Raw genomic sequence first — 19,372 nt, forward strand, 5'->3', positions numbered from 1 at the left:
TGTTGTTTCGTCAATGTCAGCACCCATTTTGTTACATCAATTGATTTGATACCTTCTTTTTTCTTGAGAATTGTACAAATTGTTGTTGTATGTACATTTTTGTCAGTTACTGCCACACACATACCTTAGTTTTTTCAATACCTCTACGGTAATCATTTCATGGTCATCTCTCTCCAAAGAACAGTTCCAAAGATGCTCACATGATCCAAAGGGGTGTAAATCTCATATGAACATTACGTGGTTGGTATGTGGGCACCATATGACTTCTTCATATGCATCACATGCTAGTCTCAATAGCATTTGTTCACAAAGAATGCACATATGGAGGGAAATTTCTGCTCATGAACAGATTTGAATTTGTAGGCTCTTATTCTATGTGTTTGTATTCAAAGTTACGCGTAAACCGAGGTACAGTACTATTGTATTCTCCGTTTATAATATTTTGTTTTTTTGTTACTAATCTTGTCTTTTTAATTTTCATCCTGTAGCCTCTGAAATACAGAAAATGAGGGTTTGTTAATGAGCTATTGAAAAGAATTAATGGTGTTAAAATTTTTTTCCAGGCTATACTGGACAACCAGCAGCATAGTATTTCTTATACGTTATCACGAAACCAAGCGGTCATAGTGGAGTATCAGCTTGATACTGAAACGGACATGTTCCAAATTGGTCGGTCATCAGAGGCCCCCATAGATTTCGTTGTCATGGACACCATACCTGGTGACAAACATGGTGAAATGAAGGTGAATACAGTACATAGTTCAGATTTATTAGTTGGCATTGGAACCATTGAGGCATACTATGTTTACAGAATTAAATTCAAGGCAGAAAGATCTATTTTATGATTGGAAGTTGTGTTCATATAATAGAAATAAGTTGTAACACTACAGTACTGATTGCATTTCTGCATGAATGATTAAAGTTCCATCATAAAGGTATCGTATGTAATAGTGTATGATTTAATCAAATTACTAAAGCTGAGCTATTATGTCTTTTCAGGTAACACAGAGTACAATTAGTAGATTTGCGTGTCGGATAATTGCTCACCGAACAACGCGTGTCACTCAGGTTTATGCCGCTGGTTTCGATTCGTCAAGAAATATTTTTCTTGGTGTGAGTATCATGATAATGGTTTTCCTTGTTTTTTGATTGACTGTAACAGAAATGTATCATTACTCTTACTGTATATGTTCTTAATGCTGTGGACTCTTAGAAAACCAATAAAATGTAAAAACAAAATCCGAGAAATGCTAATTCATACACTAATTGAGTGAAGTTGAAATTTGATAACTTTCCTAAATGTTTTTCACTTTTCTAGGAGAAAGCAACCAAGTGGCAGAATAATGGTGAAATTGACGGGTTAACGACGAATGGCGTGTTAATAATGCATCCTCCGAATCAATTCTGTGGAGGTGAAGCAACACCTGGCATATGGAGAGAAGTATCTGTAGGTGGTGGGGTTTACGCCTTAAGAGAATCTCGGTCGGCACCGCAGAGGGGTATACAGGTAAATGTATAGAAGCGTCTAATTTGTGTAGGATTTTAGACAAATTTGCATAATCAGTACCTTTAAAAAAAACAAAAGGAAGAGAAATAAGATAGAATATTGTGCCGAAGTATACCCTCAAGCAAGAGAACTCTACTCCAAGACAATGGAAGACCATGGTAAACTAAGACCTAGGACCAGAGAACATTGGTTTGATTTTGGAGTGTCCTTCTAGAAGAGCTGCTTACCATACCTAAAGAGTCTATTATACCCTAACCAAGAGAAAAGTAGCCACTGAACAATTACAATGCAGTAGTACCCCTTGAGCAGGAAACAAATGTTGGTAATCTCAGTGTTGTCATGTGTATGAGGACAGAGGAGAATATGTAAAGAATAGGCCAGACTATCTGGTGTATGTGCAGGCAAAGGGAAAATAAACTGTAACCAGAGAGAAGAATCAAATGTAGTACTGTCTGGCTAGTCAAAGGACCCAATAACACTAGCGGTAGTATCTCGATGGATGGCTGGTGCCCTGGCCAATCTACTACCTTGTAAGCAGGTAATTTATCTTGAACTTAATACTATACACAAAACTTGCCATATTCATGTACAGTACTTCTAGATATGCTTCCCTAAATGGTACTCTAGCCTCACTTATGCCACCCACTTGATAGCTGGCGGTCCTTGCACGGTTTAGTCCCCAGACTTGTGTTTTGGTGTCTCCTAGGGAGCCCAGTCTCGCCCATCTACTGATCTATTGTATTTGCTTGAATGGCCTGGGTGTTGAAGGTACTACAGTACTGTGTGCCGAACCATTTTAATTTGCCTGATTATGCTTAAAAACAAAATCATATATTATCAAGTGGAATCAGTATTGGGGTGTTGTGTTTATCAAATAGTTATCGGTACCTTTGAAGATAAGAAATATTATGGTTCAATACAGCCTTATAGTCTAAGCAGACTATCTTTTTACCTAGAGTTCTCTTCTTTATGAGTAGACATTTTTCCGGTACAACCCTGAAAGGCCATTGTCATAGACTATACGTCTATTGAATAAAATTGATATGTGTATAGTATATACTGTATACTGAAACAAAGAAAAAACGGTAGGAATAAAATAACCACCGAATATATTCCGAGATAAATCCTTACGTTAATGGACATTCTGTGCTATGTATTGTGTAGGTGCATGGTGCATCTGAAACCATATTGGCAGCATAAAAGCATCAATGATCCTTTCAGTTAAAGATTAAAAGAAATAAGACTTATTGTGACTACTGTATATGACCTCTCAACTGAATGGGGATGACGACTTTCTGTAAAGCAAGTAACTCTCTTATGATAATGGTGATTATCCATTTTTGATAAAAAAAGAAAAACAAACAGTGATGGCTCAGTGGTATTGTTGGTAACTTTTCACTGTGGTGGTCCCCATGTTTAAACCCTCCTCACATGTCTTCCTCTCTAGATTTTCACTGCCAAATTGATCTTACTGTCCTTTTAAACTAGGGACTAGGCATTTGGGAATATATGTACTGTATCTTCTGTTGATTTGTCAATTCTATTAATTGCTCATATTGGGGGAGAAAAGGCCTGGTTACTGAGCAGCACAATATGTATGCAGTACAGTATCTTTGGCTTTGTATGCATCTGCAGTAACCTCTTCCTTGCCATTATTGCTCATAGCTAACCTTTAATAAAGCACTTTGAACAGGTATCTTTATGGAGAAAGTTAAACATAAAAGCTTCACACTTAAAATTCATGACTTGGTCTTGTAATATCCTGGAGGATAATTTTTTGCATAGTTTCAGAATGAAACAAGGCAGTTCTTGGTATTTAGCCTTTTTTGCTTTTATGGCAGAACTATTGGCAATACTGTGTTTATAATTAGAAATGAAACAAATTTTCATATACTGTGCTGTAAAAGCAAATAATTTTCAGTACTGTAACTTAAAAAGCCATTGAACTCCACAGAGCCTCTGTCCCAAAAATATGTTTGTATAGTGTTATTCTTTTAGATCTATAACATGTAACTGATGTGAATGTTGAAATAGAATATTTGTGCATCATAGAGGAATTGTGAACTTGAAAAAAGTAAAAGAAACTTGGTTTTTTATCGCTGTTCTTTTCAAGAGCGAAATGCAGCGCGGTAATTTTACTATTGTCCTGTTGATCTTTCTATTAATGTGCATAACCCCTGGATATTTATCTACCCCACATGACAGCAATACTTTTATTTTAAACTAAATCATAAAGAAATGATCTTGTTTTGTATGTGTAGATACTACCTGTTATAGTGAGGAAGGTTGAAAGGAATGTTGGTGATGTCATTTGCAATTGAATGTGTTAAGCAAATTGGTGATGAAACCCATAAGTAAGAATATATTCACAAAAACAGTGGCAAGTGCTATATCATGAATAATTTTGTTACTTCTGTAAATTACCTATATTGTAATACTTACTTAGTAAGAGCACTATGCAAAAGCCCAGTAACTTCAGAAATGGCTTGCTAATTTATCTTCATTTGTGTATTGAGCAGATTGAGGATGAAACTCACATATTGAAAGACGGAACGTTGATTGACTTGTGCGGCGCCACGTTATTATGGAGATCGGCTGAGGGGCTTGGAAAATCTCCGGTAAGTTTGATAGCTATTTTGTGCATTTGCATCAGGTAGTAGGAAATATCTCTAGTTCAATATGGCCCCTCCATTATCTTCAATTTTTAAGAGAGCTAAAATATAATGGAGCTAAATTAAATTTTTCCCAGAATTTTTTTTTTACATACAGTAGTTGTCTTGGAATAAAATATTTTGGACACTTAAGTGTGGTGTTTGACCATTGTCTATATTGGATCTCATAAATTTTTATTTTGTTTGTAAGGATTCATAAACAAGTAGACTAATTTGCTGCCGGAATCCTGCAATGTAGATTATTTAAATGTTAAATTGAAATATATTAAGTTAAACGCTCATTGATGTAATTAGTGTTCAAGTATATCTTTGTATAGTTTTCTGGAGTTCGTTTGTATTGAAGCTCTATAGCTGAGTTGACACAATAATTTTCTTGTTTTGAGTATATTTGGTAAAAACTCAATGATAAAGGAAGTTAACGTAGCCATGAATGGTGCAGAAATAGTTATGGTCTTAGTCTGGATTTGAGCATTAGTAATTTTCATGTAGGAAATGTGTTAAGATCGCAGGGAATGAGACACAATCCCTTGAAAATATTCCTCTAATCAAGTTGGTCAGACAACAGAGAAAGTATTGTGTGCATTAGATGCTTGGTGCTTTACCTGATTGACTGATGCAGTTATGTCAACCTTCTTTTAACCCAGAAGCCTTAAAGGGACAAAAATGCAGATGTCAGGAAATTTACTATTTTTGAAGCTGGAATATGATTTAAAGTTTGTCAATTTTTCAAATTTTCTTTTTATCAAAACTTTGATATAGTATATATACAGCTTATGATATCAGAGGGATGCCTTGCATGAGGAAAATTTGTGTGGTCTAAAGCATTGTTATTAAACGATGTAATGAATTATTTCTTTTTAAGGAATTATGCTCATGCTGTGGTGTTTTGCATAGAAATGTGGCAAATTAAGACCATCAAAAGTCCCTTGACTTTTGATGCAATATTCAGGTTTCCTGAATATAAAGGAAACATTGTAGATATTTGAATTAGACCGTATTTTAAATGTTTACGTGAAAATTTCAAAGTATTAATATACATCTCCATTAAAATTCCATTTCAGACCAAGCGACACCTTGAGCAAATGGTGGACGAGTTGAATGCTGGTCGACCGCAGTGTCCTGTTGGCTTGAACACACTTGTAATTCCCCGTAAGGCGACGTTGACTGCCACAGAAAAGCAACCTGTTGTGTACCTCAATTGTGGCCATGTGCAAGGCTTACATGAGTGGGGCCACGAAAAGGACTCAAACTCTCACACTTGCCCTATGTGTCTTAAGGTAAAAGAATTAAGGTGAAAAGTGAAAATCAGTAAAAATATAGAAAAAATGGAGATTAGTACAGCATAGGAAAAAAATACTTATTTCCTCGTGAATATTCTGGGCATTGAAGTGTTAGTGGTTGCATTTAGTGAATGGGAAATTAGTGCTTCATTTGGTAATGTACTTCAGTTTATATGAAATGGGTATAATCCTCTGGTGTGCATTCCTAGGTAATTTTTGTATTTGCTCCCTGCTAACTCAGTTGATTGAGAAGGTAAAGTATGACGTCCTAATTTCCACCTGTGGAGGTACAGTATCTATTGTGCCCAGTAATGGTTACCATCAAATATTACATTTAGGTTTCATAAAGGTAAGGAACATTACTATGATTACGGTGCATATTCTCTATTGGATGTTCTTTATTCGGGTATATACGTTCTAACAATACAGTATGTATCTTGTCGTCTTTAAGAAAAAAAACATCCAATAATCACAGTATAAAAAGCTCTTGTTTGTCCTTTAGGTTGATTTTAGTGTGTTCTAGCATACAATTTTCAAAGATAATGCATGTTGAGTAAGCTTTTGTGTAGAAGCATGAAATTTAACAGTAGAATTTGTTATTGTCATTTTCACCTGATGTTCATATTGCTTCTTCTTTAGAAGCTGTTTATTGACATTAACCGTAAAATTAAAAACTTTCTATCTTTAATTTCAATAGACATATGCCTCTGGTTAAGTAATGAGCCACCAGCAGTTATTATTATTATTGTTACTGTATTATTATCAGCTAAGCTACAACCCTATTTGGAGCAGCAAGTTACTATAAGCACAAGGGCTCCAAGAAGGAAAAATAGCCCAGTGAGCAAAGAAAATAAGGAATTAAACAATATGAGAAATAATGAACAATTAAAATAAAATATTTTAAAAACATTAACAACACCAAGCCTGATATTTCATGTATTAACTATAAAAAAAATCTATGTCAGCCTGTTCAACATAAAAACATTTGCTGAAAGTTTGAAATTTTGAAGTTCTACCAATTCAGCTACCTGATTAGGAAGATCACTCCACAACTTGGTAACAGCTGGAATAAAACTTCTAGAGTACTGTGTAGTATTGAGCCTCATGATGGAGAAAGCCTGACTAAATGCAGATTTAAGTGTAGTCCAACACTTATGTTCATGGGTTGTACCAGAAAGGGTTTTTTATGATTAAATTGTATTCCTTTTCTGTTGTAACATAAACTCTGTGCAAAAGCTCTAAACTTGAGTGTAGTTATTCCAAGTCAAATCTGATCTGTCACCCTTCCAAAGATGATAGGCCTCCTTTTTCCCCAAATAAGCACATCTACAAGCATCATTAAACCATGGATTGACCTTCACTCAGTACCTTAGCACACTAAAAGGGATATGCCTTTCAATTATGTTGACTAGATTCTCATTCAAAGGGTCAATAGATCAGCACTATTATACAATTGTGACCAATAGTGCCAAAAGATCACTCAAAATCCAATTCCAGTCTGCGTGAAATTTCATATAAGTCTTACACGGGTATAATACATCAGGGACGGGTTGCTCAGTCTCATTACTTATGAAATCAAGGCATGATCAGATGTCCCAACTGAAGCATCAACCTTACTTGTTATAATGCCAGGGTAGTCTTTGTATATGAAGTTCAAGCAGTTACCAGACCTGTGAGTAGCATCACTTATGATGTGCTCACAGCCTGATTCAGAGGCCAAGTCTAAAGCTATTAAGCCATGGCAGTTGGTAGGAGAAGCAGAATTTAACCACTCCCTATGGTGAACATGGAAATCACCAACAAAGACAAAAGAGGGCTTTCTATCATCATCATGTATCTTAGCTATAATGGTAAGAAGGCAATCAAAGATAGAATCATCCATGTCAGAATTCCAGTATATCGAACAGAAATAGAAGTTGTTATGCCTGCCACAAACTTTCATTACCTGAATCCCATGACATCCACATTCATAGCAGGATTTATGTGAAGCAGGGTGCTTAGTCCTAATATACACTGCCATTCCCCTAGTCCAAGTAATAGCATCCCATTTCAAAATCATTGGCTTCTTAAAACCAGCTATAAGGAGTTCAGGTTAGTGCCTCATATTAGAAAACAAAGTTTCTGAGTGCAAAAGAATATCGTACTGTCTGGACGCAACTGTAAGGTCTTGAATATTTGCATGAAGACCACAAATATCACAAAACAATAGATGACATTGACGAAATCTAGAACGTACTGGTCCCAGATTTTGCTCAATGTCTCCAGACAGCATAAGAATTAATGATAATGAAAAAGATACATCATATTTTAAAATTAAATTAACAAGGACAACAAAAACAATATTTACAGAAATGTAAATAAAGTGATTGATCAAACTCACAGACTATAGAAAAAGTTGGAAAAACTGATCAACATGGGGCAACCATTAAATCGTGCAGGGCTAAATACCCTCCAAGATAGCTGCTTCAACTGAAGGGAGGACAATAAAGATGGTTTTGAGAAGAAGAAATGCATGAGGAAAAGACAACATCTTGATAAACCACCAGGCATCCATGACCCTTCTATTAAGCTTGCCCAACACACCATTAAAAAAAACAAGAGGAAGAAAGAAAAATAAGAAAGAATAGTGTGCTTGAGTATACCCTCAAGCAAAAAAACTCTAACCCAAGACAGTGGAAGACCATGGTACAGAGGCTATGGCACTACCCAAGACTAAGAGAACAATGGTTTGATTTTGGAGTGCCCCTCTAGAAGAGCTGTTTACCGTAGCTAAAGAGTCTCTTTTACCCTTACCAAGAGGAAAGTAGCCTCTGAACAATTACAGTACAGTAATTAGCCCTTTGAGCAAAGAAGAATTCTTTGGTAATTTCAGTGTTACGTGTATGAGGAATGACGAGAACGTGTAAAGAATAGGTCAGACTATTCGTTGTATGTGTAGGGAAAGAAAAATGACCCTGAACCAAAGAGAAAGGTCAGTCAAAGGATCCAATAAATCTAGGGGTAGTATCTCAACGGGTGACAAGAAGCAAAAGGAGGGCATATATGTGAACATCAGGTGAGTATGTACATGGAAAATTTGATTAAGATTCTGTTTATTTCTGCGAATCTTCCTTGATGTTCACGTTGCCAACTCCCACACACTGATGGAAGTAGGACACCAGTTAAGGAAAGAGATAATTCTAGACTTGACTGGCTTTGATTATTAGGGGTGTGGTGGCCTGGTGGTAGCGTCCTTGCCTGGTGATTGGCAGACTTGGGTTCGAGTCCCTCTCGAACTCGTTAGTTCCTTTGGTTGCTGCAACCTCCCCATCCTTGTGAGCTAAGGATGGGGGTTTGGGGGAGCCTGTAGGTCTATCTGCTGAATCATTAGCAGCCATTGCCTGGCCCTCCTTGGTCCTAGCTTGGGTGTAGAGGGCCTTGGGCACTGATCATATGTGATATGGTCAGTCCTTAAGGCATTGTCCTGCTTGATATGGCAATGTCACTGTCCCTTTCCTCTGTCATTCATGAATGGCCTTTAAACCTTTAAAAGAGCCATCTCAAAATACATTTTGAGTTATAGGACTCATTGTTTTTCTAGAGATATTTGTAGGATGAGAAAATTATCAATTTCCTGAACCCAAAATAGTTCATAGACCTCATTGACAGCAGCCGCTATTGGACCTAGAGTCATATAATCTTAATAAGTAAACCAGCACTCTTCAGGATATTGTTTAGCAAATGACAACTTGGTATGCCAGTGACCTGCCACTAAAACACTTTCCAAAGAATGTTTACTGCAAAAATTAAGATGTTATTGCAGAACTTCTAATATGAACCTTGACTTTCAAGGCTTTTATTAGATTTGGATCCTATTTCTTGTGAGTTTCCTAATAATACTTAACAAAGAAATCTATTTTCTGATGAAAGGCTTGCAATAGACTCTTAGTTTTAACTTTTTTTTTTTTTTTTTTTTTTCTTTTTTTTTTTTTTCTGCTCTGCTCTGAAGGAAGACAGACAAAATCATCTAATACTCCCTGAAGCCTACCTTAAAATATATGTCTTCTAGGATATTGTGTATTTAGCTGAAGCCAATGTCAATAGAAAAGTTTCAGCCACAAAGTCTATAAATATAAGTGAAATATTTTCAAACTATTCAAAAGTTGAACCTTTTAAATACTATATAACTACATCCAAATTAAAGAAATGGCTGTGATTACTGGATGCCTTTTGATACTAGAGCTAAGAGCCCTAAGTATATATATATATATATATATATAGTGCCCTAAATGGGTATATCTATTCAGATATATATTCTCAGTACAGAATTAAGTATTGATCTATATCCCTTAATGACTGAAATTGAATTTTTAAAAAATAAAAATTGAACCTTAAAGATATAACAATTGATACATACTTAAGATTAGTACCACTCAAAATATTATTCTTGTTAGTTTTAGTTATTGATACATTCTTAGACTGGTACCACTCTAAATATAAATTCCAGTGTCTGATACAGAATAATTATCTATAAAAGGCAATCAAGAGGGGGCAAAAACTCATGGCTAATGAGAATACTTGGATACTCTCTTATGTAGTTAGAATAGATGTATTGTGGATGAGTTTGGATGAATCATCTTTGAAATTGATTGTCTGATCAGACCCTATTACAACAGAGGCCACAGATATGTGCCCCTTCCCCTTTGTGGCCAAAACTGGGCTATTAGAGTGTTCCTGCTTTTTGCAGAGATTCTGAACTTGTTAAACACATGCTGGATCTTGGTAAGCGAAGGGAACTTGTACAAGATCCAGATGTGACCATTTTTGCAACTGGGCATTGACCTTCCATGCTTAAGAATCCAGAATGGGTGAACAAAGCTCACTATTTTTGTTCACTGACGTTGTAAACATACCTACAAATGGGCAACCCTACCATTTCCAAATTTCTAGCTATAATGGCGTAGTGACCATTTGTTTGGAAGCATAGATTTTTTGCTTTGATGACATGCTAAGATACAGTATTCGATATCCCAGAAAAAAACTGGGGAGGAATGCTTATTCTTCTCAAACTGTGTGAAGATAAAACTTATGAGGGTCAAGACAACTAGAATTTTCCTCCAACCCTCTGAAGCTTTGGGGACTAGGAATAACGTGTTGTAAAACACCCAGAGCAGGGTTTAACACCTCTTGTTTCACAAATTTCTCAGGAGGGTTCACCGTTTCTTGTTGAAAGTCTGAGCTTTTATTGTATTTGTAAGATAACTCGGATACAGAACTAGCTCCTTGGCCAAAGGATGATTTGAAGTTAGAGGAATCTAGTAACCACCTTTGACTACAACTAGCACCCACGGATCAAGAAGGTTTTTCCAATTTTGATGGGAATGGTAGAATCTTATACTGAAATTCTCCCTGAGGGATAATTGTAAGATTCTCTCATAAGATCTTAAAGTCCAGTTGACAACTCATCTGGAATGTCTACTTGATGGCAATCCTGACTACCAATGCTGTGAAAGTAACTCCCAAGATTGAAGCTGGTTTGAAGACAGAAAGATTGGTATTCCTAGAAAAACACCTCAAAGCATGGTGAGTTCTGGTATCCACCAGAGCATCTGCTTTTATCAATTTTTATATATCTACCACAAGCCCCAAAATAGTGAAGAAGTTGTTTAAAAGAGCATTGTAGATTGCAGGAGTTAACAGGTGAAGCAACAGAAGGGTCTGAAGTGAATAAAGAATTAGAGGTTCTTTTACAGGATGTTGACTTTGTATTGCACAGTGAACATATAGAAACATTACTAAAAGAAACTTTGATACCACTAGACTTGCCTTGAGAAGTTAGGTTAACGTTAGCAATGGGGAAGGATCGATCAGAATTACTGCCTTTAAGAGAACTTTTGCAGGGCTACTGAGATAAACAAAGGGAGCTAATAAAGAGCTTTTGGGGTTCATCACCATCAAAACTTGTTTGATTAAATGCTGTATTAAAGAATGGTGCTTGCTTGTCATTATCATTATTATCCCCACTATAAACACCTAGCCTAGGCTTCTGGATTTCCCTTTGAAGTAAAAGCAAGTTTCATTTGTGCTTTCAAGCTCAAAAACACTTCCATGGAAAGAACAGAGAGGCATTTGCACTTCTCACAAGTTTTTTTTTTTTCTATCACAGTACTGCTCCCATAATAGCTAACAAATCCAGTGAAAGCTATCTTAAAATTCATTAAAACATATTACAATTTGGAGCCTGGAGAACTTACAGTTTTCCCAACAGATGCAACAGCGAGACTGAAATAACTAAGTGCTCCTGGCACGTCACTGCTTCGTTTCTTACCATTAACTACTAGCGTCTCATTACATTACTCTACTACTGTATAACTAACCACTGGTGTTTCATTACTTTACTAGTCATTTTTCTATTGAAAGGAAAGATGGAAAATTTTTATAACTTTTATGCGTAGTCATCAATAAACCAAATTTCATATTGAAGAAAAGAACTATTTGTTTTGTACAATGGAGGGAGGACGTTAATTTGGTAAACTCCATTAATCCTCTGGATGTTGTTCTTGTGGTCCTTCAGGACTCTCACCAGGAAGCTTTAGCAAATACAGATATCAAGTTTTAACCCGAAGCCTACATTTGGACTTTTACAGGCAATGTTGCTGTTGGACTTTACACTCGAGAGAGTTTTTCTCCTGTGGTTTGCATATTCAAACTGGGGTAGTGAGATTCATGCTCTCTGGTAGATACAGTAGCTTAAATTTTCAGAGGTTTGCTGTTAGTAGATTATCTCCTGGTAAAGACCTAAAATTCCGGACAGTAGGTATTGTTATACAGTACAGAGTGCTTTACTCCTGTCACCCATGAAAAATACTACTATCTTGGATGAGAAAAAGGAGTCTTTTATTACCCTAGGAGGACCAGAAGTTCTTGAAGTAACTGTTTCCTATTATTATCATTTCATGGATTGATTTAAGAAACGGCTAAAAGTTCATGGTCTCATATTGATACTGGATAGTCATTCTCAAGTCTGTGAGAGAGGGGCAAAGTCTTCTGGTCCTATTACTTGGATGGTAGTACTGTAGTATGTTTTATACAAGATTTTACTTGAGGCATTTAAGTGGATGGACACTTTCCTTGAAACCACCAGTAGTAATTAGCCAAATTTCCATTTAAGGAATGGTCAAAAGGAATCCTTTACCTCTTTTGATTCTCTCTTCTCTTAACTATTTCAAATATGGAATTTTAGAGGTGAAGACTTCCAGGGTTATTAGTATTCCTGTCTCACATATGTGGAGACATTTGTCTCCCATATATGGGACATACTTTGCCAATTCAGCTTACGCTTATAACAGTGACATTTCACACTAAAAAGGTTTAAACCCATCTTCCCAAGTGTTCTCTTGGATCACACAAATCTTGATCCCACCTAAATTGCAATTATCATGATGGGGTTCCGATAAAAAAAAAAAAAATTTACTCATTAATTCTTTTTTCTCATACAAACCTATAGGTATTATTTCCCTCCTTCTGGTGATCAATATTGCAGCTTCCCTTCCAGACTACATGAAAAGTGATAAAAGGCAATTTATGTATACCTAGAACTCCTGGTAGTGCATCCATCAAGCTTCAACTGTTCTAATGCAATGATTCCTTGGCTTACTTAGAATGGTGTTATTCTTATTTAATTTTTGCCTTAAAAAAAAAAAAATTAAATACATGATAATGTAGATAGAAATTGTGACCAGAGACCTTTCAAAGATAAAATAAAATATAAAAGTTCATTAAAATAGTTGATACACCCATTTTGCTTTAAGTGGAAATTGGCAGTGTTTTTATTCTTCTTCTTATTGTAATTTGAAGTTCTTTACATAACAGTATCCTTAGATTTTTATTCTTGTTTTGATCAAATTATGGAACACTGACCTGTTGGATTGGTGAAATGTGAGGAAGTTCAAACGTCGTGCAAATACTTTTTTGTTGAGTAGCTTGGCATAGATATTGTTCCATAATTTATTGTATATGTTGACCCTTATGAGATTTAAAGAAATATTTTTTTTGGGTACAGTATTTCCTCATGTTTAGCCTACAATTTTTTAAGTGTTAACTTTGATTTTATCTTAGGTAAATTTTGCTGTGGCAATGTATGTACAAGAGTTGCACAATCATACTTACATTGGTATGTTTCATTTGATTTTCATATTACAGTGAACCCTCGCTACTTCGCGGTTCGACAATCGCGGATTCACCACTTCGCGGGGTTTTTCCATAACCCATATATATATATATACATATCGCGGATTTTCCGGAAAATTCAAAAATACCGCGAATTCTGAAGACAATCAAATACGATATTTTGTTACCTGTAATTCCATTAATACTGTAATTAGTAATATCTGCTCTTACTGATTGTTCATTGCATTACATATGATATATAATTCAGCACAGAAAGAAATAAAACACGAAAAGAGAATGTGATCATACGATAATTCAGCACGTAGTAAAATTAAATTGAACATGAAACGCAAATCAGATGCAGTCATACCATATTAGAATGGTGTGTACTGTAATGGATGTGCTTCTTTTCCATGAATCTTTTGTATGTATACGTACGTAGTACAGTACTGCATCCAATAATATTCTTTGTTGCAAAAATCACATTTCGAATAAGCATACGAGAGAGAGAGAGAGAGAGAGAGAGAGAGAGAGAGAGAGAGAGAGAGAGAGAGAGAGAGAGACGTAAAATAGCGTACGTAAAGTGTGTAGTATTATTATTATTATTATTGTTGTTGTTGTTAATAAAATTATTATTGTTATTATTATTATCATTATTATTATCATTATTATTATTATTACTGTACAGTATTATTATCATTATTTATTATTATTACGGTATTGTACTTAATCTACGTACGTTCAGTATGCGCGGGGCATCTTCTATGAGTAGGTAACCAACGCATCCTAGTACTGTAAGACGGGTTGCGATTGGTTCAAGCGCTGATAGATGACGAATCAGAACTCAAGTTTTGTTATCTAGCCTGTGATTGGTGTTTTGCCCGCATCTTCTACCCGCAGCATCAAAGTTCTCGCGGGGCTGGATCGTTCACTCTCTGTTACCGCGTATCGCTGAGTAGACGTTCTTAAGTTTGTGAAGTTTAATCTGTGCTGTGTGCGACCTTTTTAAGTTGAACTTTTTGTTACAGTACTGTACGTAAATCCTACTGTAATGGCTCCCAAGCGTTCTGCTTCTCTTAAGGCTGGTAGTGAGCCTAAACGCCACCGAAGGATGATGACGATAGCTGAGAAGGTTACGCTTCTCGACATGTTAAAAGATGGTAGAAGTTACGCGGCCGCCGGCCGCCATTTTGGCATCAACGAATCCACCGTTCGCTATATCAAAAAGGACGAGGCGAACATTAGAAAGACGGCTGCAATCACCTTTAGCAGATCAGCGAAGCGAGTCGTTACAACGCGTAATAAAACGATCGTACGCATGGAAGGTGCTTTAGCTGTGTGGATTGCCGACTGCCGGAAGAAGAACATAGCCTTGGATACGAACACCATCCAAACAAAGGCTTTGAGTTTATATGAGAATTTTGCTGCAAAGGAACCTAAAGACGACGACGGCAACCATGCTGAAGATGATGATGATGCAGATGATCCTCAACCAGGGACATCCACTGATTCCCAGCCTCAGAAACTTTTTTCCGCAAGCAAAGGATGGTTCGCGAAGTTTCAGAAACGCTTCGCCCTGAAAAGCGTTTCCCTGCATGGGGAGTCTGCTTCCGCTGACACTGCCGCTGCTGAAACTTACGTGAACCAGACGTTCAAGAATATTATCGCCGAAGGTGGATACAAGCCGGAACAAGTCTTTAATATGGATGAGACTGGCTTGTTTTGGAAGAGAATGCCGTCGTGAACTTTCCTGTTCAAAGAGGAAGCCAAAGCCTCTGGCTTTAAGGCATTCAAGGATCGCGTTACCCTTGTGATGTGTGGCAATGCTGCTGGATTTTTGTTAAAGCCGGGGCTTATTTATACAGTGATACCTCGGTACTCGACCATAATCCGTTCGAGATCCGTGTTCGACCTCCGATTTGTTCGAGTACCGAATTTTTTTTCCCCATAAGAAATAATGGTATATATTCTATTCCGTTCCCAAGCACTCGAACAGGCCCAAAATATTAATAAAACGTGTACCTAAACAACAATAATTATCTAAATGTGTATGAAATTGGTCAGAAAATCCTATAAAACAATTTTAAACCATTTACTGTACTAAAATAAAACAATTTTAAACCATTTTCTGTACTGTAGTGAACATACCTTTGAGCAGCGGTTCGATGGCATACAGGGATGGATGTGGAGAGGATGGAAGGGGGAGGTTACTGCTTGGAAGGAGAGTCCCCTTCCATGATGTGGCGGGGTAGTTCTCCTTCAGGAGTTGTTTCTCTCTCCAATGAAAGGGTGGGCAGATCTATTTCAGGGGTTTCTTCTCTTCTTTGTCTCTTCTTTGGAGGAGAAACAGGCTTTGATGTAGCAGCTTTCTTTTCTTTTGTGAAAAACTGGTCTATTGTTAATTGTTTCTTCCTCCTCTGCAGTATTCTTCGAAAATGATGAATACCTGTTCTATTACGAATACCTGTTCTATTACGAAACTTTTCAAACCAACCCCTGCTCGCTTTAAATGTAAATGAATCACTTTCACTGGTACTCGGACTTTTCTTCACTAATTCTTCATAGATATGCAACGCTTTTTCACAAATGAACGCTTCACTAACACTTTCCCCGGCCAACTGTTTTTCTTTAATAAATATTAAAAGCAACTTTTCCATCTCCTCAATCACTTGTGGCCTTTGCTTAGTTACCGCCGTAACTCCCGTTGCAACATTCGCCTTCTTAATCATTTCTTTATGCTTTAAAAACGTAGAAATGGTCGACTTCGCCATTCCGTATTCTACCGCTAAATCGGACACTCGTACACCATTCTCATATTTCGCTATAATTTCCTTCTTCAACTCGATCGTTGTTCGCACTGTTTTCCTCTTCTCCTTCCCCTTAACACTCATTACTTTCTTGGGACTCATTATGAAAGCTAAAAAAGCAATTAAAAGCACTGAAAATCACTAAATCACAACGAATGCTGATCGCGCGTTGTCTGAGTGACGCTCTCGAGAGAACTGATGCTTCCCGAACAAGCGAGAGTGGCCGAGATGGCGCGATCATCACAAAGCCCATGCGGTCGTCACGTGTTCGGCTGGTCGAGTACCGAATTTTTGGTCGAGCACCGCAGCAAAAATTTCTCGAAAATTTTGGTCGAACTCCGAATTGTTCGAGTATAGAGTCGTTCGACTACCGAGGTATCACTGTAAGTCGAAAAATCCTCGCGCTTTGAAAAATAAAAATAAGAATCTCCTTCCCGTGTACTGGATGCATAATCAAAAAGCATGGATTACGAAGATGCTGACCTCCAACTGGTTCCACCAGTGTTTTATCCCACAAGTCAGTAAATATCTCTTAGAGAAGGGCTTGCCATTCAAGATCCTTCTCCTTATGGATAACGCTGGTGGACACGCAACTGACCTGTCGCATGAGGGCATTCAGGTTGAGTTCCTGCCACCCAACACCGCGTCATTAATTCAACCGATGGACCAGGGGGTTATCAGGGCGTTCAAGGCCCTCTACACGAAGAATACCTTGGCGGACCTCGTTGCGTGTGTGGATGCTGCCCAAGATGACGAGGATGAAGATTTCAACTTGAAGGCGTAGTGGCGGCAGTACACCATAGCCACGTGCCTGCAGAATATTCAGAAGGCACTTCAAGAGATGAAACCTGCAACCGTGAATGCGAGCTGGAAGAAGTTGTGGCCCGATATTGTTTACGACGACAAGGGATTTACTCCGTCGGAAATCCAACACTCTGCAATACGGAAATCTGTGCAGTTGGCTGCCATAATTGGAGGTGACGGGTTTGGCGACATGACGACTGAAGACGTCGACGAGTTGTTGGACTGCCATTCCCAGCCCCTAACTGACGCAGACCTCGAAGACCTGACGAAATCGGCAAGTGAGGAAGAGAGTGATACCCAGGAAGAGACCCAAGAAAATGTCGAAGAAACGGGCTTAACATTAGAACAGCTTGCCAAGGCCTGCAACCACGTGAAGGAGTTGAAAGAAATGTTGCAAGAGTGGGACGAGGATATGGTTCGCTCGATGCAATTCTGCAACAAGGTTGATGACATAATGACTCCCTACAAAATGCTCTTGGATCGAAAAAAGAAGCAGCGGCAACAACTTCCGATCACAATGTTCTTCCAGCCTCGCAAAAAAGAGCCAGTTCCTCCTGCTAGTACGCCTTCGGAAGAAATTGAAGTTTCCCAGGAAGAAGTTGAAGAGGTGTCCCAGGAAAAGACACCTCCGTCTGAAGAGACGTAAAATACTATCATTGGCTGCACAGTAGAACACATCATCAGCTTCATCATCATCATTTCTACTGTGCAGCAAATTCATCGCCATCACCATTCAAGTTTTTCTTCAACTTCTTTCGTGGTGAGTACAGTAACAATCTTTATTTTTTACTTTAATATTCTTGCATACAATACGTACAGTATTGTATGCATTAAGTTAAAGGGAAGGTTTTAAAAGTCTACATGTTGTAACCTATCATATTTTTTTTGTTTAAAATTTACATTTACGTACGTAAAACAATCTCTCTCTCTCTCTCTCTCTCTCTCTCTCTCTCTCTCTCTCTCTCTCTCTCTCTCTCTCTCTCTCTCTCTCTCTCTCGTAAATTGTTTTCCTGCTTTGCTACGTACAATACTGTATAATTTATATTTGTAAGGTAACATATTTTGTAAATGCTTTTACTGTAAATACTGTATGTACTGTATCATTATTTATCACGATCATCATGCGCGTTAAATGCCTTGTTTGTTCTGAGCGTGGTTGTTTACTGAGCGTACACGCCGTCGTTTCAGGCGGCGTCACAAAGAAAAACATTTCATTTGGAAGTCCTAAGAAAAATACGTAAACTAAAACATTGGTAATAAACAAATCAACATACAGTACAGTACTGTATAATCAATATAATCGATGCAAAAACTAACCTATACATATATGTGTACTGTACACTAAATGAGTTTGTTTCTTCATTATGATCAGAGATGAACGTAAACAAAACATTGGTTGCCATTTTTTATCGTGCTTTTTAGGTGTTTAGGAAACGCATGATATAAAATCGCCTTTAATATTTGTGCCTGTTTTAGTTTAGGGTGCTGTAGTACATGCATTAAGTGTTCTGTACATTAAAGGGTGGTTTGTTAACAGTACTACGTACAAGGGAAGGTTTTAAAAGTCCGAATATACATGTTAAATAAATAGGTTTATGATGTCACTACTTCGCGGATTTTCACCTATCGCGCCCGCGTCTGGAACCTATCTACCGCGATAAACGAGGTTTCACTGTACTGTGTAATCATATTTTTAGTTTCCTTCATTCATTCATTCATTATTACAAAAAAAACTTCTGAAAGGCTTCTTGGGTTCTAGTACTGTACTTGGTTTAAAGGGCCAAATCTCTTAGTTAATTTATTCTTTGGTATTAATATTTTTTAAAGTTTACATTTTATTATACTTTAGTTATTGCCTTTTCCTTTTTTGACTTGTAGGAATCTGCTTTTCCAGCTATTGTTGTAGTTTGTCTTATGATGATGATACATTAATATCCTAGGATACAAAATTATTTCATTCTGGATTGTCTTTCGTAACATTATTTTTTCGTATGAGTCTCATTTTACATGTAAATCGCCTAATTCGTTCCAAGCCCTATGAAAACACCTCATTAAATTTTATAATAGAGGTAAAACCAGAATGAAATACAGTAGAGCCAAATACATTTGAGTTATTCAATATACCTAACCTAACCGTCAATACCTGTAAAGGAA

At 37.1% G+C, this 19,372-nt stretch overlaps 1 protein-coding gene across 2 annotated transcripts in view; it reads left to right on the forward strand.

Annotated features, from left to right (window-relative positions):
• The window catches only part of Pli (E3 ubiquitin-protein ligase pellino), a 56,055-nt gene that overhangs the window by 12,175 nt on the left and 24,508 nt on the right, over positions 1 to 19,372 (forward strand). For both annotated transcript variants that reach the window (XM_068390105.1, XM_068390106.1), the window contains exons 2-6: positions 564 to 743; positions 1,000 to 1,113; positions 1,319 to 1,507; positions 4,027 to 4,125; positions 5,241 to 5,456. In XM_068390105.1, coding sequence (XP_068246206.1) covers positions 657 to 743; positions 1,000 to 1,113; positions 1,319 to 1,507; positions 4,027 to 4,125; positions 5,241 to 5,456 — 705 coding nt within the window. In that variant the 5' untranslated portion in view covers positions 564 to 656. The remainder of the gene's footprint in view (positions 1 to 563; positions 744 to 999; positions 1,114 to 1,318; positions 1,508 to 4,026; positions 4,126 to 5,240; positions 5,457 to 19,372) is intronic.

The sequence above is a fragment of the Palaemon carinicauda genome, chromosome 16 (assembly GCF_036898095.1).
Source record: "Palaemon carinicauda isolate YSFRI2023 chromosome 16, ASM3689809v2, whole genome shotgun sequence".
NCBI classification, from domain to species: Eukaryota; Metazoa; Arthropoda; class Malacostraca; order Decapoda; family Palaemonidae; genus Palaemon; species Palaemon carinicauda.